General features: G+C 38.4%; 1 protein-coding gene across 23 annotated transcripts in view; it reads left to right on the top strand.

The window, feature by feature from the left end:
- CADPS2 (calcium dependent secretion activator 2) overlaps positions 1 to 26,404 on the top strand; it is a 590,044-nt gene that overhangs the window by 219,895 nt on the left and 343,745 nt on the right. For all 23 annotated transcript variants that reach the window (XM_043463600.1, XM_043463598.1, XM_043463588.1 and 20 more), the window contains exon 4: positions 20,587 to 20,667. In XM_043463600.1, the coding sequence (XP_043319535.1) occupies positions 20,587 to 20,667 (81 nt within the window). The remainder of the gene's footprint in view (positions 1 to 20,586; positions 20,668 to 26,404) is intronic.

Raw genomic sequence — 26,404 nt, 5'->3', positions numbered from 1 at the left:
TTAAATTTGGAAACTTCTCATCCATTATTACTTCAGATATTCCTCATATCCTGTCTTTACCTTCTCCTGCTAGTATTTTAGTTATCTTTTTTATGTCTAGTTATGTTATTCCTTATAGTTCTGGAATGTTCTGTTTTTGTGTGTGTTTTCATTTTTTGTTTGCTTTTTAGTTCTTTTTCTCTTTGCATTTCAGAGAGGAAAGTTTAAGCTGACCTTCAAGTTTGCTGATTGTTTCTTCAGAAGAATTCTGATTCTAAAGAAAGAATCAGCAGGTTTACCGATGAGCCCATGGAAGGCATTGTTCCTGTCAGTGATTTTGATTTCTAGCATTTCCTTTTGACTCTTTTCTTAGAGTTTCCATCTCTCTACTTATATTACTCAGCTGTTCTTGCATGGTTTCAACTTTTTCCATTAGAGCCTTTAATATATTATTAACAGTTACTTAAATTCCTTGTTTGTTAACTACATCTGTGTCACATCTTAATCTGGTTTGGAGGCATGATTTATCTCCACAGACTGTTCTTTTTTCTTTTTTGCCTTTTGACATGCTTTGTAACATTTTGTTAAAAGCCAGACATGTTGTATCAGGTAATAAAAGCTGTGATAATGTTTGCCTTTAGTGTCAGTGTTTATGTTAGTCTGACTGGGAGGTTGGTTGGGTTTAATGTTTGTTGTAGTACAAGAAGCTTTCAATTCTTCTAGTGTCCTTGTCTTTGTCTCTTGACTTGGTCTTCCCTAAGTATTCCTCTTCAGAGTGTATCTTGCAGCTCTTTTAGCCATGGTGAGCTGTTATTCTGGAGCCACTGGTAGTGTGGTAAGGTGTTGGGGAGAAGGGAGTGTGTGTGTTCTACAATTTGATAAAGTCTCAGTCTTTCAGAGGACCTATGAAAAGGCCCCAATTCTGGGAAAGATTGAAGGCAAAAAGAGGAAGGGGGCAACAGAGGATGAGATAGTTGGATAGCATCACCAACTCAGTGGATATGAATTTGAGCAAACTCTGGGGAATAGAGGAGGCTAGAGGAGCCTGGTGGGCTGCAGTCCATGGGGTCACAAAGAGTTAGACCCAACTTAGGGGCTGAACAACAACAGTGTCTCAGGGCAGTGACCTTCACAGATGTTTCTATCCTTTGTCCATGAATATTGTTTTTCCTCTTTATCTACATCCCTTTTTCTCCTTCCCTAGCTGAAGCATCCCTTTGTATTTCCTTGAAATCTTGACCCTGTTCACACTGGATTTTTTGTTGTTATTATTTCCTATAGACGTGACAGACTGCAGAGGACTACAGCGGACAGCCTCCTCCTTCTCTAGCTGGGATAAGTTTTTCAGGGTTTTCTTCTAGCCAAGTCTTTCCCCCTTTGTTAGGGAGAAGAATAAGGGAGATATAACAATGGCTTTTCTTCCCCTCTCCCTGCCAAGTCCACATGGGAAACCTTTTTGGATCCTTACCGTGAGAATTTGATGAGGTTACTGGAAGCAAGCCCAGGAAAGCATGAGAGCTCCCTTATGGTTTACAGCCCCAGGAGTTTCTCACTCTAGGCCCTCAGCTTCTAGTAATTTACCCAAAATTACTAGTCAGATAAATGATTCTATATTTCTGGCATCCGTTGACTTCTGCTCCAAATGTAGTATCTCTCTGTTTTGCCTGTGTTTCCAGATATTGGGTTAGTGGTTTGCCCTGAAACCTCAGTTCTCCAATAACTAAAGAAAAGTCATTGATTTTCAGCTTGTCCAGCTCTTATTGTAAGGACAAGAGGGATGACTTCTTCCAAGCTCTTTATATGTCTGAGCTGAAACTGGAGTTCACTTCAGTTCTAAGATTTGAAAGAAAAGCTTAGAGATTTTTTGATTAACTTAAATTACAAAAATACTCATACATAAGCGAAGAGCTTTCCTTTCGAATAACAATCAGTTTTCAGAAGTGAGGAAAATGGATTGTTAAGAAAAACAGCTGAGATTCTTTTTTTTCCCCTCAAGAACCAATCTATCTTATCTGTTCCTTTGTTGTCTTTCAACAGAGTTTAAAAAAGAAAAGGTTATAGAAACCACAGAAAATAGCCTGCCCAGTATAAGAAAGAAATGATGTGAGGAGAGAAATCCAGAGAGCAGGGCTTGGAGGAGCAGAGAGGGTCTAAAGCTAGCTGAGTGACTGGCACCTGGCTCCAGGTATACGTTGGTGGAATTTTCTCCACTTTCCCTGGGTCTCAAGAAAGGTGCTGAGGCTCTTGCTAAGTGTAACACTCTTGCTTCTGTATTTATTTACCCTTGTCTGACCCCTTGTTTTTGCCAACAGCATCCTCCTTGTCGGTGTTGTTCAGTCTGTCAGTCGTGTCCAATCTTTTGTGACCCCATGAACTGCAGCACTCCAGGCTTCCCTGACATTCGCTGTCTCCTGGAGTTTGCTCAAGTTCCTGTCCATTGAGTCAGTAATGCTCCTAGGAGTGTCCTCCTAGGAGATCTCAAAGATGTGTTGTTGCTTCAGGGTCAGAAGCTCAGAATAGGAAGCTGTTCTGCTAGGACATGCAGGAAGTCTACAGCCAGACAGCCCCTGGGGACTTGGGAAGGAAGGGATATGAATGAGGAGACACAGCCGGCAAGAACCTCACGTGGTTTTGTAACCCTTGTCCCAGAGCTCTGGGAATTGCATCTAGAATGGTAAATAGGAAGCCATCTTCTGAAAAAGCATAGGTGTTTCTGTGACTTCCAGTCAAAGCGAAGAACTTAATAAATTCAGAATGAAGGCATAAAAGAAACTCTTAAAGCACTAATTTAGAAGATAGCACATATCACAATTAAGTTATGAAGCCAGGGATAATCAAAAGAAAAATTATTTACATGGTATCAGAAATAAAGCATAAGAAAACCCACGTATGACATAGATGAGTGATTGTGCTATTAAAACTGTCAAATTTGGGATTCTTTGGTTTGAGAATATCATGTTTGCATTGGAGCACAAAATGCAAAGGAAAAAAGATGGAAAAAGAGTGCAAAGTGTACATTCAGCAATGAGCAACATAACAATACCACAATCTGACACCATTAGCCGTCATTTACTTGAATCAGGGTATTAAAGTAACAAGGGTGAAAGAAGCCCAGTCTGTCCAGTAGAAGGTTTAATTTCAGGGTAACTCTAAGGAAACGCAGTGGACTTCAGGTAAATACAGTTACACTTTTGGGAAAATGAAGTTAGTTGATATTAATGCTATGTGTTTTATAGTCTTGGATGTAATTTTTATTCTTTTAATCACCTATTTTCGAATTAAAATACTGTTGCCTAAGTGGTACTAGTAATGAATCAGCTGCCTTTCTTTGAATGGAAATGAAATGCTTTTTAAAGATTATTTAAAAATAAGACAAAGGATGGTGCGGTTTGTTCAAATCAATTAGTTAACCCATTCTGTGTAATCCTGTAGGGAATACAGATGGGAACATAGACGTGAGATCTAGTTATTTGCTAGCTTTAATTTAAAAAAAGAGAAAAACACTGCTGTACATGCCTCAGTGATGTGGTAAGTCCCTGATACACCTTCTCGAGGTTGAAGATGCCATGTTGGGGAGGACTGTGTAATCTTCAGGTGTGTTATGAAAGAGGGTCAGGAGGACAAGAAGATGCTATGTATTCTGGGGGAGGGAGGAACATGTGCAGGTATGGAGATATAAGCAGACCCTGGTGCCACGGGGAGCTGCTAGTGTAAGGAGGGGTTGGGGCTGTGGTTTAAGGTGATGTTAGCACTTGTGGGTAAGGCTGTTGTAGATTGCAGAGACACACTCCTAAATGAAAATGAGCAGAGTCTGAGCAGTGGAATACACAGTCCCATATACAGACTGTCATTCTCCCTCTTCTACCTCTGTATTTTAAGAGGATTAATTAACTGAATTTTACAGCCATCTAAATCCTGATCTTTTCTGCCAAAGGCAATCTTCATTAATCTTTCATTAATCTCATTCCATTCACTGGAGAAAGTCTCACCATGTTGACCCAAGAGTCAAAGCAAAGTTAACTGAAAATTGTCCTCTTTAAATACAGCCCCCAGCTCCTCCTCCAAATTCCTTATGTCCTGCAGACTCTTAAGAACTGTGTTAAGTAATACTCCTGAGTTGTTTGGATGTTTGTAAGGAATAAGCAGGAATATTTAAAAAGTGAATAAGTTAAAAAGAAGAGTTAAAAGTATTGTGGTCAGTCTTATGATTTCCTTTCGCTAAAAGTTATCAGCTTTAGAGATTAAGCACTTCAGGTCTAGAAATTAGAAAATAAAATAATCAACAGAGGCAGTTGCAATGCCTCTTGCATCTCTCATTGTGAGAGTCTTCATTTGGAAAGCGCAGGAACCATAAGGCATCCTGTTCTGAAGACCCCCTATCAAGGTTGTAAAGAGAAAATAGGGAGAGATGTGCTTTCTCAGAGGAGATTGATATCTGCCTTTCACCACTGTCATCTTTTTTCTCAGCTAGTAGCATGTGGCTGATAATACATTTTAACATAATTTGTCTACTTTGGCAAAAATAGAAAAGCACATTCTATAGAGACAATTACATTTGATAACAAAAATCATTTGCTAGATAGGAAAATAAAGTTGAGGAAATAACTGTTAGCAAGGTATATCTTTCTTTGTGAGTGTAATTTTAAATCTTAAAATGCTTGAGGGAAATATTCAAGTGAATGTCATTAAATGACAATTGTCATGTTTTAGGAAATAGCAAGAAGCAACTGAAGACCTTGAGACTGATTGGATCTTATAATACTTTTGAAATCCTGAATTTAATAATTGGAATAGCTATAAAGTTTATATACATATTCACTTTTAAAACTGAAGGTATCATGATATAAGTTGATGAATCTGATTTCAGTTAAATGAATTGGAGTTTAGTTAATAATATTGAATCAATTTCTTCCCTAAAAATTAAGGCTTAAAAATTGTGAATACCACTGTATTATATTCTTAAATCAATTTATAGCTTTTACCAGTGTTGCTTCATTTGACTTTGTATTATTTTTTTTCTAATCTTTGGCCTCTGTGTAATTGTATACCTTGGCTCAGATGGTAAAGAATCTGCCTGCAATGAGGGAGACCCAAGTTCAATCCCTGGAATGGGCAAATCCCGTGGAGAAGGGAACGGCAACCCACTCCAGTATTCTTGCCTGCAGAATCCCCATGGACAGAGGAGCCTGGCGGGCTATAGTCCACGGGGTCGCAAAGAGTCGGGACATGATTGAATGACTATCACTTTCACTCATGTGTAGAGGAGCTACATAAAAATATTTCTAAGTAAGATTTCCCCTAAAATGTTTGAATTTGTTTTTGCTTTCTCCTGAATCTCATCAGATAAAAATATAGGTTACCATCAGACATTCTGTGCATTATTTTTAGACTTTTCTTCTTTACCTTGATCTAGCCTATCCAAATTAGGATTTTATTCCAATATTTTCACATTATTTTAAATGATAAGACAACAGAAATCTACAGAGATAAGGCATTTTTGTAATAGTAATAGAAGGGAAAAGTGTATTTGCCAATGAGCTTTGTGACCTGTTTTCATCTCTTCATGAATGAAAAAGTATTTGAATCTACTGTTGCAAGTATAATAATATGAGTGCTGTTCTCAGTTTTTCATGCTTGTTAATAAAAATATCCTATCAAAATTGAAATGAAATATATGTGATAAACATATTTCTTTCATACACTCAAAAACGCTTGTTGAATTCCTTCTAAAAATACCAGTTAACAAGGAAGATACAAAAATGACAAGATTTTATCTTTTCACTCAAGGTAAAATGACAACATTTTATTCTTTTCCTCACAGTGTTTGGTGTGGTCAGGAGACAGGCATGTAAACAAAACATGATGAATGGTATAATTAATGTGTGTCTGTGAGGTTATTTATGAGGCAGAATGTGAGCACGTGTATGGCAGTATCTTAATTTGGTACTGGACAGTCTGCATGGATTTCTTTAGTGCTCCTCCCCTCCACATTAGAATGACCTGAGGAGCTTTAAAAACCATTGGATTCCTGGGCCCCACTTCAGACTAAGTGAAACAGCCTGTGGATGTGGGGCCTAGTGTCTGCTTTGTAACAGCTTCCCGTGTGATGGCTGAGACTCAAGGACCCCTGACCTGACAGTTCATTTGAGGACTTCATGCCATGGTCATATGTAACTGTAGAGGAGCCTGGGAAATAGTCTTGCTGTGTGCCCAGAAGAAGAAATGATTTGGAAGAATGGAAACTCAGTCCTATTTTGGAGCTTCCGTGAAGGTTCTGAGGAGGACAGTTCCTGAATTTTGGAAGCTGCACAGAAATTTAGCAAGCTGGAGGAAAACGACATGTACAGAGGCACGAGGAGAATGAAATGGCTTGGTATCCGTGGGGGTTGTGTTTTGCTGAACTAACAAATGAGACTACAGAGTTAGGAAAGAACGTAAATGTTAAGGACCTTGTATGCTAGTTGGAAGAGCTTGGGATTATCACATAAGGGAACACTGTTGGTCTGTGAGCGAAGGAAATGACAGGAGCGAGTTGGGATTCTGGAAAGATCGCTGTCTGTGGTCTAAAGAATGGATTGCATGTGGCCCACCCCCTGTCTCACCTGACCTGTGGGCATGGCCAGCATTGCTAGAGACAAAAATGGAACATGACCTACATGTTAATCATGCGAGTAGATTTGAGGCTCTGCTTCTTGCCCGACTGTGCTCCTGTTTTCCTCTGTTGGCTTATGAAGTTCCTAGACAACTGGATTTCCCTTGGGCCTCTCTCTCCATATTCTCTTGGATCCATACCCTGACTATGCTTCAGAATCCTACTCTGTTCCCTCACTTGGAGCTTTAACCTGAGTCAGAGCACTCGACCACCAGCTCGCCTTAAAAGGCACGTGTGCATGCTCAGTCGTGTCCATCTGTTTGCAACCCCATGGGCTGTAGCCCTCCAAGCTCCTCTGTCATGGAATTTTCCAGGCAAGAATACCAGAGAGGGATGCCATTGCCTCCTCCAGCAGATCTTCCCAACCCAGGAATCAAACACACATTTCCTGCATTGGCAGGCAGATTCTTTACCACTGCACCACCTGAGAAGCCCTTGTCTTAAAAGGGATGTGATGAAAACCCAGGAATTCAAGCAGAAAATGGGACCAACTTGAGTCTGTAGTTTAAGATATACTGTTCTGTAGAACTATGGGTACCATCTACCTATTCCTCTCTCTCTCATTTTATAGAAAAAATAGTATGCTTTAATGGCTCTCTTCCATTTACATTGCTGATATTTCTCTGACACAGCATTTATATTAACCCTGCTCTGATAGGGGCATCGCTGATTTGAGTTTCTTTCAACATAGTACCCATTCTGTTCAGATACTGATCCAGGCTGTCTGTGTATAGCAGTCTCTCTTTCTATGGAGCAATGTAGTAGGGTGAAGGCATATGTGGGGAAAAATCAAGCATTCCATTGTGTACCTGATGGAATCAGAATGTTAGTTGTCTATGATGGTAGGTGGTAGTCGATGTCTGAAATTTCAACAAGAGATCAGAGCTGGAGATAAAGATTTGGAAATCATTTTGATAAAGGTAGTCTTTTAAGTCATGAGACATGATGAAATCATATTGGTAGAGTTTGGACCTCCAAAAAAGGGAGACACAGGACAGAGGCCTGCAGACACTAGGATTTAGAAACTGCACAAAGGGGAAAGAGCCAGCGATGGAGGAGGAAGCCAGAAAGGGTGGTGTCAGGAAAGTCACGGGAAGACATTTCAAGGAGAGCAGTTACCTGTGCCACATGACAGCAAAGTGACCCCTGAGTTTGATGAGTGGAAGACACTGTTGACAGGGGAAGCTTTTCTAGAGTGTTGGGGAGCAAACCTGATTGGAGTGGATTAAGAGAAGAACCAGGAAGGTAAAAAAGAAGTGTTAACAGGAAAACTTTAGGGAATCAGCTAGCAGTGAAGAATGAATATTAGTCAAGAAATTCCTGCTATCTAGTATATTGAATCATTTTATTTAAAAAAATTTACTGAATGCTTGCTATGTGTCAGGCTCATAGCATCAGACTTGACTCTTAGTTGTCTATTGCTTTCAGGTTTTTAGAAATATATGGCCCACAGAACCTTGATTTCTTCTGGTAGGTGGTCAGGAAAACTTGTTCTTACAAAGCACTTTTTGAAAAGAAGAAACTTGATAAAGCTAAAGAACAGGGATTGATGTATGCTTACAAAGAGTATTCTGTGAATTTAATACTTTTAGCTGATTATTGGGGTCATGATATCCTGAATCCTCTGCTTAAGACCAGAAAGAGATGAAATACCTCCATTTACCCTAATCACTTTAGATAGAGCAGGGCCAGTTGATCATTATCTTAGTAAGATTTTCCTTGTGTAATGGGTAACAGTGATGTTTTTAGCTATTAATATTTGTTACAGACTGGTAGAAAGTTCTCTTGTTAAATGTATAAAAATGATGTCGTATCCTATTTGCAAAGTGTTTTCATGATCCTGATGTGAATGTCTCCAGATGAATGGCCTTTATATCTTGTTTTATGAAGCCTCATCACACGTTTGTGAACTTACTGTGTACATGGTATGGTACCAAGAGGAACAGTGTTTGAAAAATATAAATAGACTTGCTACCTGGTTTGTATGTTTGAGAAATCATATGCTGTTAAGACTGTTGCACTGAAAAGTATTGCAGCGATTTTTTTTTTAATTTCACTGTGCTTATTTTGAGTATCACTTTCTTTCACCTTGTTCATATGGATCAGCTCTTCTTTCCACTCTTTTTGTGGCAGACTTCTGTATCTGAAACTTCTCAAAATCGGTAGGTTCAAAATACTATTTTTTTCTCATCTCAAACCTGGTTCTACTTATCTATATCCATCTTTCCGACTCATAACCAGGAGCTGTTCCTTTTTTACTGCCTTCAGTCCAGACAATAGCCTGGCACTGTTACTTTCTCTCTCTGTTGTATTGTCTGTTCCTGTCTTAATTCCACATCCATCCCCATAGCTAGAAGCTTCAGTACCTCTCATATGTAGCATGATGGTAACCTTTCACCCGCTTCCCTCTTCCAATCCTATGCATCTTTTTGCCAGATTAATATTATTGAAGTGTTATCCTGTTTTCTTCATAACCCACGGCTCAGACAGTAAAGAATCTGCCTGCAATGCAGGAGACCCAAGTTCAATCCCCGGATCAGGAAAAACCCCTGGAGAAAGAAATGGCAACCCACTCCAGTATTCTTGCCTGGAGAATCCCATGGACAGAGGAGGCTGGTGAGCTACAGTCCATAGTGTAGCAAAGAGTCAGACATGACTGAGCAACTTTCACTTTTCACCATCCTGTTCTCTTCATGACCCAGCTTTGAATAGGGAAAGAATATGGTGCCTTTCTTAGATTCTTCCCCAGATTCTCCCCCTGTGGGTATTCTTTATGTATCTCCTGTGCAGGGTGAGCCAAGTCACTCCCTGTTCCTCATTAACACCCTGTATTGTCTTGACTTTTCATGTTGTCTCACTTTACTCTCTCCACTTGGAATCCTTCTTCTCCATTCTTGAAAATGCAGGAAAATTCCACTTCCACAAATCCTGCCCTCACTCGTTTTTCTTACATATCACAAGAAGTGGGGAAATTCCATGAGGAATATACAGTTCCCTATCATATTCATGTGTATTAGTGTTAGTTGCTTAGTCCTGTCCAACACTTTGCAACCATAATTGCTGTAATTAGACTGTATTGTGATAGGTCTTGGGTGTGTAAGGGGAACACATAAGGTCATAGTCACTGACTTAGTCATTCCTGTCACATGTGCTTCACTGGGCAGCAAGGGAGTGGTACAGACTGACCCGTCCTTCTTGGTGAAAGGTAACCCTAATTTAAACGTTTCTGTCCATGGACTAAAAGCATCCTCTTTATATTTGAAGTCATCTGTTCCTTATATTGTGATTAGACTGATTACAGAATGTCTCAAGTGTATTTCTCTCTTATACCTATTTTTCTCTGTGCAAAGATTTTTGTCACATACCTTTTAACACAAAATTATCCCCGCCCCTACCCATGGTCACCTCCTCATACCTAGAATGAGTGCTGAGGTCACTTTAGTTGTGTCTGACTCTTTGCAACCCCATGGATTGTAGCCTGCCAGTCTCCTCAGTCCATGGAATTTTCCAGGAAGGACTACTGGAGTGGGTAGCCATTCCCTTTTCCAGGGGATCTTCCCGACCCAGGGTTCAAACCCAGGTCTACTGCATCATTGGCAGATTCTTTACCGTCTGAGCCACCAGTTGTTGTCCAGTCATTGTTGTGTCTGACTCTTTGCAACCCCGTGGACTGCAGCATACCAGGCTTCCCTGTCCTTCACTATCTCCCAGAATTTGTTCAAGCTCGTGTCCATTGAGTCGTGGTGCCATCTAACCATCTCATCCTCCATCGCCCCCTTCTCCTCCTGCCCTCAATCTTTCCTAGCATCAGGGTTGTTTCCAATGAGTCAGCTCTTCCTACCAAGTGATCAAAGTATTGGAGTTTCAGCTTCAGCATCATTCCTTCCAATGATAATTCAGGGTTGATTTCCTTTAGGATTGAACGCTTTGATTTCCTTGCAGTCCAAGGGATTCTCAAGAGTCTTCTCCAACACCACATTCAAAAGCATCAATTCTTCAGTGCTCAGCCTTCTTTGGTCCAACTCTCACATCCATATACGACTGCTGGAAAAACCATAGCTTTGCTACACAGACTTTATTGGCAAAGTAATGCCTCTGCTTTTTAAATACACTGTCCAAGTTTATCCTAGCTTTTCTTCCAAAGAGCAAATGTCTTTTAATTTCATAGCTGCAGTCACCATCTGCAGTGATTTTGGAGCCCAAGAAAATAAAGGCTGTCACTGTTTCCACGTTTGCCCAATCTATTTGTCATGAAGTGATAGGACTGAATGCCATGATCTTAGTTTTCGAATGCTGAGTTTCAAGCTAGCTTTTTCACTCTTAACTTTCAGCCTCATCAAGAGGCTCTTTAGTTCCTCTTTGCTTTCTGCCATTAAATTGATGTTATCTGCCTATCTGAGGTTGTTGATATTTCTCCCAGCAATCTTGATTCCAGCTTGTGATTTCATCCAGTCCAGCATTTTTTATGATAAACTCTGCATATAAGTTAAATGACAGGGTGACAATATACAGTCTTGATGTACTCCTTTCCCAATTTTTGAACCATTCCGTTGTTCCAAGTCCAGTTCTAACTGTTGCTTGTTGACCTGCATACAGGTTTTTCAGTGGCAAGTAAGGTGGTCTGGTATTCCCTCCTCTTTAAGAATTTTCCACAGTTTGTTGTGATACACACAGTCAAAGGATTTAGCATAGTCAATGAAGCAGAAATAGATGTTTTTCTGGAACTCTCATGGCTTTTCAATAATCCAACGGATGTTGGCAATTTAATCTCTGGTTCCTCTGCCTTTTCTAAATCCAGCTTGTACATATGGAAGTTCTTGGTTTACATACTGTTGAAGCCTGGCTTACAAGATTTTGAGCATGACCTTGCTAGTGTGTGAAACGAGTGCAATCGTGTGGTAGTTTGAATATTCTTTGGCATTGCCCTTCTTTGGGATTGGAATGAAAACTGACTTTTTCCAGTCCTATGGCCACTGTTGAGTCTTCCAGATTTGCTGGCATATGGAGTGAAGCACTTTAACAGCATCATCTTTTAGAATTTGAAATAGCTCAGCTAGAATTCTATCACCTCCACTAGCGTTGTTTGCAGTAATGCTTCCTAAGGTTCACTTGGCGTCATGCTCCAGGATGACTGGCTCCAGGTGAGTGATCACACCACAGTGATTATCTGGGTTATTAAGACCTTTTTTGTACTTGCCATTTCTTCTTAATCTCTTCTGCTTCTGTTAGATCCTTGCTGTTTCTGTCCTTTATTGTGGCCATCTGTGCATGAAATGTTCCCTTGGTATCTAATTTGCTTCAAAAGATCTCTTGTCTTTACCATTCTGTTGTTTTCCTCCATTTCTTTGCATTGTTCACTTAAGAATTTTTTCTTATTTCTGAGCCACCAGGGAAGCTAACATAGCCTTACCCACCTCTTGTATTGCATTGTAACAACTTGAACATATTAAAATATTTTAATATTTATACCATTAATTACACTGTAATATTTCGTGTATTTCCTGTTGGGGGACTCATGGCAAGTGATCAACAGAGTGAAAGCTGGAGGTGAGGTGTTGTGAAGGAGTAAGTGGTGGTTATGTTGAACCTTCAGGTCAAAATACAAGATTCAGACCCTGGCCTTTCCAAGTATTAACTGTGTGACCTTACCCTAGAAAATGACTTAAAACTATCTGTGCTTCAGATATTTCATCATTAAACTGGGATAATGGTAAGAACTATTCCATATGGTTGCTCTGAGGTTTAAATGCAATAATGTTTACAAATGCTTAGAATGGTTTCTGACATATAGTGCTGTATAAATTTATTCTTATTAGTCCTGAGGAGACTAAAGTTATAAACTGCACTGCAGAGTTCTCTATAATCACTAATAGTGTCTGTGTTATTTTACTTTGTGTTAAAATCTATTTCATTGTTATTTCATTAATGTGAATGTATATTTACTTATTTTATTGAGGGAAGTGTAGTTAGTAAATAATTGCTTGAAAATGTGAGCTCATGACTTCTGTCTAGAAGATAAAATGTTAATACCAAATGGAATACTAAAGAAAATTTCATGATGTGTAAAAATTTGCAAAGTAATACCTACCATTTTAGAGAATATATATGACTATTCTCCAGGCTATCAAAGTCCTCTGGTTTTTTTTTTTTTTTTTTTTTTTAGTCCTCTGGTTTTTATGTTTGAGGTTAAATTTCTTATGTTCTTACTTTTGAACTTTTTGATCCATTATTTAATATAGTTTAGTTCAAATCACATAGGGCAATTTTATATCTAATTAACTCATTCATCTTTCTCCTACTTTTAAGTAGTAATGACAGGGAAGTGTAGTTTGGGAAATTCATTTTTAAGACTCTCAGAACTGTGCTACAAGAATCCGTGGCAGAACTGCTATTTCTGAGTCAGGTTCCTTATACATAATTTAGAAAGTAGATATAAGAGTGTTCTCTAAAAGCTTTGCCTCCAGCAAGAGAGTGGTACCTGATTCATACATAACATCATACAGGCAATGTATTGCTCTCCAGAGTATGGGAATAACTTCATTTCCTTATGTTCTTTTGGTTGTATGAAATTGCACAAAGAGTTTTAGTTACCTTGTAGTTGCTGGCTAATTGTCAATGATCAGAATAGCAGGGAGGAAGATTTTTGTTTGTTTGTTTCTTTTTTGGAGGGAGAGTGCTTCATGGAAGATGAGTCAGTCTGGAGGGATGTTAGGGTCCAAAAACCCTTCAAATACAGGTGGTGGTATTCTCTGTATTTATTGTATGTTAAAACTGGGAGTAGTTACATGAATCCCACCATTGGAGATGGATTGGTTTAGGTCTCTTGTCAGGGTGGTAGGATGAGCTAACAAGGGTCATATGTTGCAGTGTGAGGTAGAGGTCATAAATATCTGAGAAGCTGAACAATTAGAAGACAACTATGAGAGAGAGGTCATCAGACAATACCTGCTTTGTTACTCGGTGGCTAGGTAGGTCATCTTCACAGAAGATCTGGAGATTGATCTGGGCAGCGAAGGTGAAAGCATCCCAGGCAGGAGAAACACAAGCAAAATACACGATTGGGAAAATTTAATGTGTTTTGTGTATAATGGGCAAACTAATTTGTATAGATAATGTAACCGTCTGAGAGGTTAAAAAGTGAGATTGGTATAAAATAGGGTGGACCTGAAAACTAAGCCAAGCTATCTGGGTATCATTGTTTCATTCATATCCATTTGTCCCTGTTCACTTACTCCCATCCTTCCGTCACCCGCCCTTTACTCCTCCTCCTCTTCTACGCTCTTACCCTGATCAACGGTAGTGAGAATGGTGTGTGGAAGTAGGGGAGCCGTGATAAAGAGTAGACTGTAAGAAGGGCAATTCAGTCTTAGTTGAGGCCATTGTTGGATGCCTGAAAGTAAAGACCTTGCCATCAACGGAAGGTGAAGAGCTGGGACTTGGGGGAGAGGGCACAGCTAGGTGCTAACTTGCAACAGTGTATTGAGAAGCAGCTACAGACAATAGCTAAGAACCAACTGTGTGTGCTTAAGGGCTGAGAGAATGCAGGGGTGAAGAGAAGGAAAACAGCAGGAGCAATCAGTGAGGCAGAGCAGCACACCATCTTCATGATAAATAATTTGATCCAAGTAATGGTAGAAAATTAACAGATCTGTTGATAAAGTAAATGAGTTTGCTAATACTTCAACTTTTGATCAGGATTTTTCAGCTGTGTTACAAAATCCATGCATATTTAGCACTGTCAAATAAATCATTGGGCTATTAGAAAATTATATGAAAAAACAGAAATAAAAAGGAAAATTATATAATAAATTGTTGGGTAGGGTGTTCTTTTGGAATCAGTGTTATGATTGTGCCAATTACTTCTCTATATCTCCAGATATATAGATAATATAAATAGAATAACCAGCAAAAGAATTAATCTCAGAGAAAACATTCAGTGTACATAGCAGTGCAAATCCTAGTCTACTTGTATTTTTCATACTAAAAGATGAGGATGAATATTACAAGAAAATAACAGAATATAATTTGTCTGAAAAGACATGTGCCATAATTTGACTGGGGACTCAGAAAAAACTAATTTTTTTTTCAGTGGGAGAAAGAAGGGCACAATTGACTAGGGTTAGCACGTACAAAGACATTATTATGGAAAAACACAGCTATTAATCCTTCTTTTTAGTGATTGACAATATTAATGTGAAGACAATTACCCTGGCTCTCGAAAATAGATTAATCATAGAGGGCAATGATGCTAAACAGTGCTATGAAAAGTACTTTTTATAAAAGACTTTTTTTTCCTTGAAGATATGAGCAAATTTAATGAATTCAAGTGTTTGATGTTTGCAGCTTTTAAAGCATTAGAATGATATCACATATTAATACTAGAAAATGAAGCTGTTGAGTGAAACTTTGTAAGATTATTCTCATACTGTTTAAACTTTTCTTACCTATAAAATAATTGTCTTCCAGTGAAGTGTTTGGGTCTTCCTGAGGACTTCTGCAAAGGGAGATTTGTTGATTTGTAGGACCTCTTCTCAAACTGCTTCTGTGGAACTTGAGAGGACTGGGCCCCAGAGAGCCCAGGATTTGAGAGGTGCAAGTCAAGACTAATCCATGTTTTCTATTCCTCAAAGTTCATTTTTTAATATTTCCATTGTAGCAATCCTTTCTGATACTATCAACCAGGAAAGACATATCTTCCATCACTGAATTCCTACAGTCCTTGATCAGTAGTTTCTTGTGGCAGTTCTATTCTGTTTTAAATACTTTTTTTAAAAACTGTTTTCTATATGAAGTGTGAACTCGTAGAAAGCCCACTACTTCTGTAGCTACTGAAGAGCCTTCAGTAGTACTTGCTATATAGTAGGTGTAGAAGAAACAACAGTTGGTAAAGTAATCTGTGGATCATTCAGTCAGCATTTTTCAGAGCTTATGTCATTTCCAGAGCCAGGGTCCTTTCACGAAGAATTCAACACATCTCTGAAAGGATAAGATTGATAATGTGTAGGTACGAGGTGACCATTTTCTATTGCTTATGTTTGAAAAGTCATACAGCCTCTTCTAGAACAAAAGAATAGAGACTTCTATGAAGAAGATTCTCCTAGAGCCATAGTTCTTTATGTCTTTTGAATTAACCACCCCTTTGGGTAAGCTATGAAATTCAGACAATTCCTCAAGGAAAAAAATGCATACCTCTCCAAATTTTGTTCCCAAGTTGGATGGTTCAGACTCCTAATGGTCCAGGTTAGGAACATCTTAGCCAAGAGAATTCTGAATGTAGAAACAGTAATTCCCATGTAATGAATAGAAAGAAGATAAAAGTACTAAATATTTGTCAAGACAGTGAAATATTTTGAATATTGAAGTGGTAAAATGTTCTGTATGATAGACACTGGAGGTGTTGCACAGAGTCAAGATATGTATGGGAATCTTTTATGGTCAGGGCTAAATGACCCTCTGTAAAGACCTGAAGAATATTCCCTACCAGGAAAAGACATCTGTGAGGTATAAGTAGTCAATTGTCACATAAAGCATTGAAATCAGGAATCTAAAGTAAAAGAAAATAAAATTAAAAGATGTCTTTGTGGAGTGAAGCTTGTCTTTGGCCCCAGCCACCAACTCCACACTCCACAAATTATCCTCATTGTCTTGATCTGAGAGACCAAATCAGATGCTAGAGATGGATGCATCACCAGCATTTAAAAGTGTGATGAATAGATACATCTATTAAAGTATTCTTTTGGGGTTTTTTCCTGCTTTTTTGTTTGAAGAGAAGGAGTTAGAGGAGATAGTGTGTAAAACCAAGTTTTCATAAAAGAAAAATAGTTATTCTCATCAAAATAATGTATACAGCTGTATTGGCCAACTGAAATGAAGTGATTCTAGGTTTCATTGCATGACTGTAGTTGGATTGGTTGTGGGTTGTGAAGGAAACAGAGGTCACAAATGACATGTTGACTTTGGGCTTGAACACATGGTAATTAGGCATGCCAATTATATGACATGGCATTGCTCATGAAAGGAGTGACTGGGGTGGGAAGCTAGAAAACAAGATTCTGTTTGGGGTATGTAAAATGGGGTATGTGTCTTGTCTTCATGCAAGTTGAAATGGTAGGTGATGGTTCAGTTGCTCAGTCATGTCCAACTCTTTATGACCCCATGGACTGCAGCACACCAGGCCTCCCTGTCCTTTGCTATCTCCTGGAGTTTCCTCAGATTCATGTATATTGAGTCAATGATGCCATCCAACTATCTCATCTCTCTCGCCCCCTTCTCCTCCTGCCCTCTGTCTTTCCCAGCATCGGTGTCTTTTCCAGTGAGTTGGCTGGCTTGATCTCCTTGCAGTCCAAGGGACTCTCAAGAGTCTTCTCCAGCACCACAGTTCAAAAGCATCAGTTCTTTGGCACTCAGCCTTCTTTATGGTCCAACTCTCACATCTGTACATGACTACTAGAAAAACCATAGCTTTTACTAATGGACCTTTGTCAGCAAAGTGATGTCTCTGCTTTTTAATACACTGTCTAGCTTTTTTTAATACACTGTCTAGCTTTTCTTCCAAGGAGCAAGTGTCTTTTAATTTTATGGCTGCAGTCACCATCTTCAGTGATTTTGGAGTCCAAAAAAATAAAGTCTGATAGGCAGTTGAAAATAAAAGACTGGTACTCTGGTGAGAAGTTGGAGTTATAGATACATACTTGAGGGTTATCAGTGAATAGATGGCTATTTATAGCTATGGGCTTTGAGGAAAGGACCAAAGAAGTGAACATGTAGATTAAAGAGGTCTATGGCCCCAGTGCAGTGTTAATAAAAGTTAATTTCTCATGGGAGCACACCTCCAATGTAATCATGGAAATTAAAAGGAAATTTGTTGCCTTATTAAATTTAGTTTGGAAAATTCTGAAAGTGAGGTACATTGTTGAAGTTACACAGTCCGGGTTTGGTGAGGGGAGGTAGATGTGTTTATAAAATGGCAAAATATGGTGTTAAAGCTGACCAGTGCCTTGACGGTGATGGTGACTGTACAAACCCAGACGCATGATAAATTGCATAGAAGTCAATACACACAGATACGTGTGCATGAAACTAAGGAAACTGGAATAAACTGGATGACAGTGTCAGTATTCTGGTTATATATGATGGTCTGGTTTTATAAGATGCTACCATGGGGAAAACTGGGCAGTACAGTGGATATCTCTCAATTATCTCTTACAGCTGCATGTGAAACCTGAACTGAGAAATCAACCTTTAAAAAAGCATTCATAAAAATTATATAAACTTTCATGTTATGAAAAACAAAGGTAATAATCAAAAGAAGACAAACCATATGGGACATGGAATGGTAAACTAAAATTCAACCAGCTGATTTATTAATACCTCCTTGAATTCTAACGTGTTGTCTTTATTGTATTAGCTTTTCCTTTTTTTAAAAAAAATGTTTGGAAATACGTTTTTCTAGTTTCACAAAGTAACACTCTATAGTCATCAAAGTTAATATCCTTTCTGTCTCTGAGAGACTGATATTATAAGAGACAGTTTAGTATAGCAGCGCTCTGCTTTCCTTTGTGTTTTTTCAGACAAAATGCAGTGAAGGCGTTAATATTTTTTCGATTGTATTTATTTGGCTGCATCGGGTCTTAGCTGCAGCACATGTGATCTTCCTTGTGTTACATAGGGTCTCTTGTTGGGGTGCAGGGACTCTCTCGGTGGTTGTGGCATGCGGAATCTTAATTTCCCAACCAGGGATCGAACCAGTGTCCCCTGCATCGCAGGCTGTACTCAACCACCACCAGGGAAGTCCCAAGGCATTAATATTTTTTAAAAGTAATGGAAAACCCTCAGAAAGCACTGATAAACCCCAGAAGTGACTCAAACAACTCCATTTAAAATTAGGTAAGAGCTGTTAATATAGAGATAAAGATGTTAAATAATATTTTGTGGTGAAATTTGAAGAATTTCTAAGATTTTAAGATGTTAAATGCTATTTCTTGGTAGCACTCTTAACTCTTTACGTGCAAGGAATCATTTTGTTTCTTTGTGGAAAAATATTTATCAGCATTTAAGCAAAGATGAGAAGATATCCCATATTATGTTTACTGTATTTGAGCTACTATAGTTAAAATTTTGTTTTTAATTTTAATTTTGTTCTTAAACTTTTTATTTTTAGGACCATGACTTTGGTCACCTGGAATAGAACATTTATCACGTTTTCTTTTCCTTAATAATTATATTAGTTTTTAATATAAATCATTTTGACTTTTTACACAGTGAAGAGAAACTTGTTTAATTATGAATATTAATTAAAATAAAAAGCATATTCATTTTTGAGATGACATAGAAACTCCTTTATAGCAAGGATTTAGTTTAGGAAAATCCTATTATTAATCTCGTTTTTAAATGAACTTAGTTTTTTAAAATCAACTTAGAAGCATTTTTTAGAGAGTTAACCCCAGATCTGCCTGTTTATTTGTTTATTTACAAATTAGATAGATGAATGGACAGATAGAAATCTTTATGTCCATCTCGCCTGTTGTTTTTGATGGAGACAGACACGGTGACCATTATGAAGTTCTGCTTAAAATCTCTTGGTGAATTTCCAGTGCGTTAAGAACCAATTCCAAACTCCTTCATTTGGCTTAGGCATTTAAAGCAGCCCTGCCTCTCTCTCCAGCCCCACCTCTCATTGCCCTTCCCTTTCCCCCCTGCCCCAGTCCATCCCCCACACCAATGTCTGATCTCATCTCCAGATGTTTGGTCCCCTCTTACTAGAGCATCTTTCCTTCTTCTTGACTTTTCATATAGTGCCTTCTGACAGGACCATCCTACTGACCTTCTCATTTTCTTCAGAATTTTTTTTTATGGCCTTTTTTTTTTTAATGTAGCATGGTTTATATGTAGTTCTTCAATAAATGGACGAGTTAGTCTATATTATCCCAGGTGTCTAATGTTGTGCTCAGTACTAATCCAATTTTTAGATGGACTTTTACTAAAGTATGGTTGTGAGGTCTAGGCTTCTTGATGATGGAAGTGAGAGAGGGGAAGGAATTAAAATGGAGAGGAACATCAGTCTGATCTATGTCTGTCACCCACCCAGGGCCTCCCACACTGTGCATGGCTCACAGGAAGAGATTTTATAAGGAACCAATAAAGAGATAGAAGGAATCATGAGGAAAAGTTAAAGGAAGTTATAGAAAAAAAGTTAAGGATTATTTCAGTGGAGAAGTTCAAGTAATTTTCCATGTAGATGGAAATATTTTTAAAAATGAGGCTAACATGCTAAGCTTTCAATCAAATTTAGAATGAGAGAATGGAATTCTAATGTGGTGCCAGCCTGTAAAAGGATTTCTTGGCAGTATGAGCCTGTTGGTACTAGAATGAGGAGCATAGGAAGATTTAAACGGTAGAAAGTGATAGCAGTCAATCAAATAGTACTTTGATAGTTTAGCACTAACAGAAACTTATTATACAAACGAAGGAAATATTTTTTGAAAGAGCAAGGAAATTAGTGAAACATTAGTATCTCACTCTTCAGAAGTGCATTCTGGGAATTTGAAAGAACAAGAGATTTATCTATTTGGAACTATTTAGGACTGACATTAATGGAGGTGGAAGAATGAACTGAACTGAATAAACTTAATGACAACTTCATGCATCCTCAAGGAAACAAGGACTTCTTGGCTTAGATTTGTTGGGGATATATTTGGCAAAGGATTATTATAATTAGAATTTTTGGTAAACTGAACTATTAACCTTTGAGATTTATTACCTTTTTTTGTGAGCAAATCATAGTGAAAAGTGTCCAAGAAATTTAATTATACTGTCAATCTAATTAAACAAATTTCAGTGTTCTCAATAGGTAGCTGAGAAGACTTATAAAGTTTTTTTGGAATCATTTTAGTGTTGCTTTAATCTCTAGGTCACTGCCATTAAGTAATCATGTACGTGTGATTTTCTGTTTTAAGTTGGATAATGCAGATGAACAAGCAGCCCAGATCAGAAGGGAACTTGATGGCCGTTTGCAGTTGGCTGAGAAAATGGCAAAGGTAAATTGTTAACTTTGATATACTGTACCACATTTCTTTCTGTACTTAGATTTCTGTACGGTGAAAGTTTTGTATAGATAAAGCCAGTGTAATTTTATCATTTTCTTGTTTCCATGCATACCTCTTAAGCTCAGATACGTGAATGCGTACTATCTAAATGGAGCATATTTTTTATTTTACATATCCATCTTTATATACGATGTTTAAATTCAATGATAACTTTTGTAGGTTATTCTTAAAGCAATGCCCAAATTTCTCAAGCTGCCAGACTTAGAAGTTTAATATTGCAGTAAGCATAGTATAATCAGAGAGAAGACCGTCCTCCCTGAAAAACCATGTGATATATCCCCAAGTATCTGGCATAGTGTTTGGCCCACAGTGGTGTCAACTAATATTTGAATGGGTGAAGAATATAATTTGAGGTTTGTAGTACGGAATCTCAGGATATATCAAACACAATATTTTATTTACTTTTATTTATACAGTCACTGTGTTTCTGTGAACAGAAATAGATTTCAAACAAAAGCTGTGCTTGTTTTTAATACTGAGGACTCTTTTGTCTAAATCATTCTCAATAAATTGATACATTAATTTACTTCAGTGGTAAAAGTAAAATTTTAGTCCCTTAAAAGAGACTTGAAGTTATAATGCTTTGGGTCTGAGAATAAGATTTTGTTTTTCCTTTTTTCTTCTGCTTAATGAAAACGTTGAATGTGTTTTATTCAAACATAATAAAGGAGACTCTTACTCTCCTTTCTCCCCTTGTCCCTCTGACTCTGTCTTTGTCTCTCTGAAGAGTCCTCTCTATTGGGGATTTTTTCATTTTAAAAATTAAGGCACAGCATGTATATAGGAAAGTACACAGGTCTTTAGTTTACAGCTTGATAAATGTGTGTACACCCTATATAGTGAAAGTGAAATCGCTCAGTCGTGTCCTACTCTTTGCGACCCCGTAGACTGTAGCCCCTGTCCATATAGAGAGCTGCAGACTCCTCTGTCCATGGGATTTTCCAGGCAAGAGTACTGGAGTGGGTTGCCATTTCCTTCTCCCTACATAACACCCTATATAACCACCTCCCAAATCAAGACAGTGAACTTTACCAGCAGTTAAGGAGATCTGTCCCACACTGAATTTGACAATTGAAATTTTGTGTTTTTCAAAGAAAAATATATTTATTAATATGTAAGTTTTAAGACAGCTAATGTTGTGTTTATCTAAATGTCTATTCAATTAAAAAGGAGAGAAATAATTGAGAAATCGGAGGTAAATAGAAAAACAGAGAAAAGAGAAGTTGGGTAACAGATGGCAGTATGTTGTGAGAGCCAAGCCAAGAGATGCATGAGAAGGATTCTCCAGATGAAGACATGGGATGATGATATGAATTAGGGGCTAAAGAGTTAAATTCATACACAGGGCGGAGGTTGAAAGGATAACACACCTTGTTACTATCCTCTGCATACCTGGAGAGTCACTGCATGATTCCAGAGATTCAAATGTGGAATTTAGGCTAGAAACAAGTGGCTTGAGGGTTCTGGAGGCTTTAGGAAGAAAAATTGTTGTTTAGTCACAAAGTCACGTCCAACTCTTTTTGTGACCCCATGGACTGTAGCCCACCAGGTTCCTCTGTCCATGGGATTCTCCAGGGAAGTATACTGGAGTGGGTTGCCATTTTCTTCTCTAGGAGCTCTTGCAGACCCAGAGATTGAACTTGAATCTCCTGCATTTCAGGCAGATTCTTGACCACTGAGCCATCAGGAAAACCTCGGGAGAAAAATGCTTTCCCCCAAATCCTACCCCGTGTTGGAAGCTGTCTAGAAGGGCATTTCTTTTCTTGAAGAACTGAGGCTAAGAGAGAATCCAGAGAGATGTGCCTGGCACTGTGGGAAGGACTCTGGACCTGTGATCTGCATTTCTGAATTGTCTCTTTGTGTTTAGATTGTACCTGAGCTGTTCACACTGTCCCAAGTCCTTCTCCAAGGGTCTGGCTGGATATGTGATAATTGAGATGAATTTCCAGGGGGGTCCAGAGTAGGATGGGGAGCCTGGGGTGTGTTCTCAAGTCCATGTCTGTGGAGAAGAATGTGTTTGTACAACCTCTGGGCTGAGTCAGAGGAGCGAGGTCAGTGATGCACACCAGCAGGTTCTCTTTGAGGGGACCCTACTGATTCCATTAGAAATGTTGATAAAGTAGAAAAAGCATGAAGAAGGAAGGAATTGAAGCCAATGAGATTGGAATGAAAAAAAAAAAAAACCCTCAAAATATAATGTCTTTTGGTAAATAGATGTTTAGTTGCTTTGTACTTTGTTTCACCAAATTGAAGCCACCTTCCTAAAATATAAGGCTATTTGTAATTTACTGACCTTGTTGTCTTAGATCTCTACCATAATCCTTTGAACCCACAAGGGCAGATGATATAATGAATTTATTTTATAGACAAGGAGATTGAGGTTTAGCCAAGATTACTTAATAAAAGACCTCAGACATTGGTCTTTGGACTCCAGAGCTTGGGTTTGTTTTTCTAGGCCCTGATGCCTCTTCAGTCTCATAAATCCAGAAACGTGGTTTATTCATAGTTTAGAGTTGGCAATCAACTATTAGGAACACCTATCACACTTGGTACCTATTATTATAGGAAATCCACATGGAACAATGAGAACTAGTGTTTTAAAGATCTGAGTGGAGGTTTGAATCTGTTCTTCCTGCACAGTCCTGGGCAAACTGTAGCAAGGATATCAAGCCAGTCAATCATAAAGGAAATCAACCCTGAATATTCATTGGAAGGACTGATGCTGAAGTTGAATTTCCAATATTTTGGCCACCTTATACAAAGAGCCAACTCACTGGAAAAGACCCTGATGTCAGGAAGGTTGAGGGCAGGAGGAAAAGGGGGTGACAGAACATGAGATGGTTGGATGGCATCACTGACTCAAAGGACGCAAGTTTGAGCAAACTCCAGGAGACAGTGAAGGACAGGGAAGCCTGGTGTTCTGCGGTCCATGGGGTCACAAAGAGTTAGCAATAGAACAGCAGCAACTATTACACTTCACAACACAATACAGTAGCATTGAATCCACAGGGCAGAAATCTGTTTCAAGGGATATAAATATTTTTTTCTTGTTTCTTTTTTTCTTATCATTTTTATTGGAATATAATTGCTTTAAAATGTTGTATTTGTGCTGTACAACAGTGTGAAGCAGCCATATATATACATTGACTTTGGCTAAAATTATGCCTTTTAGCCAAGGCATGATTAGGAAGTAGTGATAGGAAAAATGTGGTGGACTGGGCCAGAAAGACCTGTGGATCAAATCCGTGTTTGCTGTTTCCTGGATATATAACATGAGCAACTTATTTAACCTCTTGGCACCTGAATTTCTCTGTTCATAAATTCAGTGAATAAATATTGAACACCTTATTAAAATAATCAGGTGCTATTTTAGGCATTTGGGATACGTCCAGACAGATGTAGTTGTCTTAGGATAACATCAGACAAAAGTATCCCTGCCATGTCCTCAGAGAGCTTACATTTTGTTTGGGAGAGACTTGCAATAAGCAGCAAACATGCTGTGTAACAAAATTATGGAAGGTGATCATTTGCTATTTAGAAAATAGAGAAGATGGAGTTGGGAATATGGGAGTGGAGGAGGGTGTTGACAATTTCGTCAAGTGATCACGGTCTGCCAGTCCTTGGCAGTACTGTCTTTCTAGTACATCAGGGGTAAAAGCTTGGAATCATATTTGACCCTTTTTTTGCTCATGCCACGTTTGTCAGGAAATCCATTTGTGCCTCTCTTCAGAGTATTTCCTAAGTCTGACAGTTGTCACTGTCTTCATCCTGCCACTCTGATGCATGCTTCATCTACTGGAAAGTGAAGAGCCCTTAAAGAGTGACTAAATTTGAATAATGGAAATTTTATGGAACAGATTTTTTTTTTTTTTATGTACATAATGTGTTAGGGCTGGTAATGAGCTAAGCTGTACAGAAGACCAAATTAGAACACTAAAACGGTTTATAGGAACAACTCACGGTTAAGCTACAGAATAGTGCTATTTCTGATGCTGTTCTAATTTAAAAGATCAAATTTAATATGTACATTTGGTTTTGTTTCCAAGAAAGAGGCAGGCTAAATAAAGTTTAAGAAATACTATCAACAAACCTCAAAGCTTTAAAACAGAGTTGTTGTTTTTATTCCCCCAGAGAGAAAAAGAAAATCTAGTATAGTCTATTTCCTGTAAAGTTTGAAAATGCTGATACAGTCGGGGTGATTTCTGCCAGTCTCTTCCTTGAAGTATTTTTAATGAAAGCTAAATAAGAATAGGTTTTTTTCATGTGCTGTTATTACATTTTCCATGAAATAACACCTTGAAAATTTAGGGAAAATAACCAGTACACCGAAACTGTCAAACACATGATGTATCTGCCTTTTACTTTCCTAAAATATTTCTGAAAGGCAAAACCGACGGTCATACAAATATAAAATGAATAAGCAATGATTGTACTCAGTGTATAATTAATGAACAAACTAGATAGTTATTAGAACCTAGTCTGAAGAGCATTTGAAAAGTAGGTGTTTTTAGGCAAAGTTAAGATCCAAGTAAAACCCAGTAAAAGTGATTAATTTCCAACAAGGATTTTAAAAATAATCGTTGGATTGTCTTACTCACCAGATGCACATTACTTATATCATCACCAGGCAAAATTCTATAAAGTAACATGTAGCTTCAGCCATCTGGGATCTTATATCAGTAGTAAACAGTAAATTGGGGGCTTCCTTGGTGGCTCAGGTGATAAAGAATCCACCTGCAATGTGGGAGACCTGGGTTTCATCCCTGGGTTGGGAAGAACCCCTGGAGAAGGGAATAGCTACCCACTCCAGTATTCTGGTCTGGAGATTTCCATGCACAGAGAAGCCTGGCAGGCTACAAACAGTAAATTAAACTCGGGACATTTACCCTGCATGAGCCTTGGATGGTCTTTGCTCACATATGGTATTGAAAGGATCTATTCTCTCACCTTTTTGCTAATATCTGAGTTTTGGCTGCTTTTTATGATAGCTTTTAAAATTAGTTCACAAATGTAAAAATGCTTTTGTGCTTTATTTTTTTTCCTCTTTTGCATGTACTGAAAAACTATCCAAATGTTATTCCCCACCTCCATCCCCAAAAGAAACCAAGTTATTACGTAACTGAGTAGCTGTGTGTTTTTTTCTGAGGATGCAAACTTACTATGTGGGAATGTTGCTTCAAACTATAGAGGAATATTAAAAGGCCACTTAAGAAGCTTTCTTGGGAAAGTTAATAATGGATGTAGATATTTAATAACTATGATAATACATTTGCAGTTTTAATATTGGTTACATGTAAATTATTTTAAAAGAAATATGTCAAGTTTAGGTTGGGAGGAAAGGAAAACAGGTGGTTTGAGGCTCTGGGACTGACTCATGAGATGGTGCCAGATGTTCCTTTCCAGCCCATGAACAAACTGGGGCGAGAGAGTCAGATGAGGTGCAGGTTGATGAACATGCTCTGGATGTGGTCCATTCACTCTGGAGATGAGGGTGTCTTAGGTTGCGGTTTAAATGATGCCAAAGAACGCGGTGGTAAAGGCATTGATTTTCTGGACCATTAGGCAGTCATCTGAATGACAGCTGCTTTAGGCCATCACTCCCCAGCCCATTTTGTAGAGCTGTCATCCCATCCCTGGTGGCTCAGACGGTAAAGAATCCACCTGCAAT

The sequence above is a fragment of the Cervus canadensis genome, chromosome 3, assembly GCF_019320065.1.
Source record: "Cervus canadensis isolate Bull #8, Minnesota chromosome 3, ASM1932006v1, whole genome shotgun sequence".
Taxonomy (NCBI): Eukaryota; Metazoa; Chordata; class Mammalia; order Artiodactyla; family Cervidae; genus Cervus; species Cervus canadensis.
This window is presented reverse-complemented; position numbering and strand designations above follow the sequence as displayed.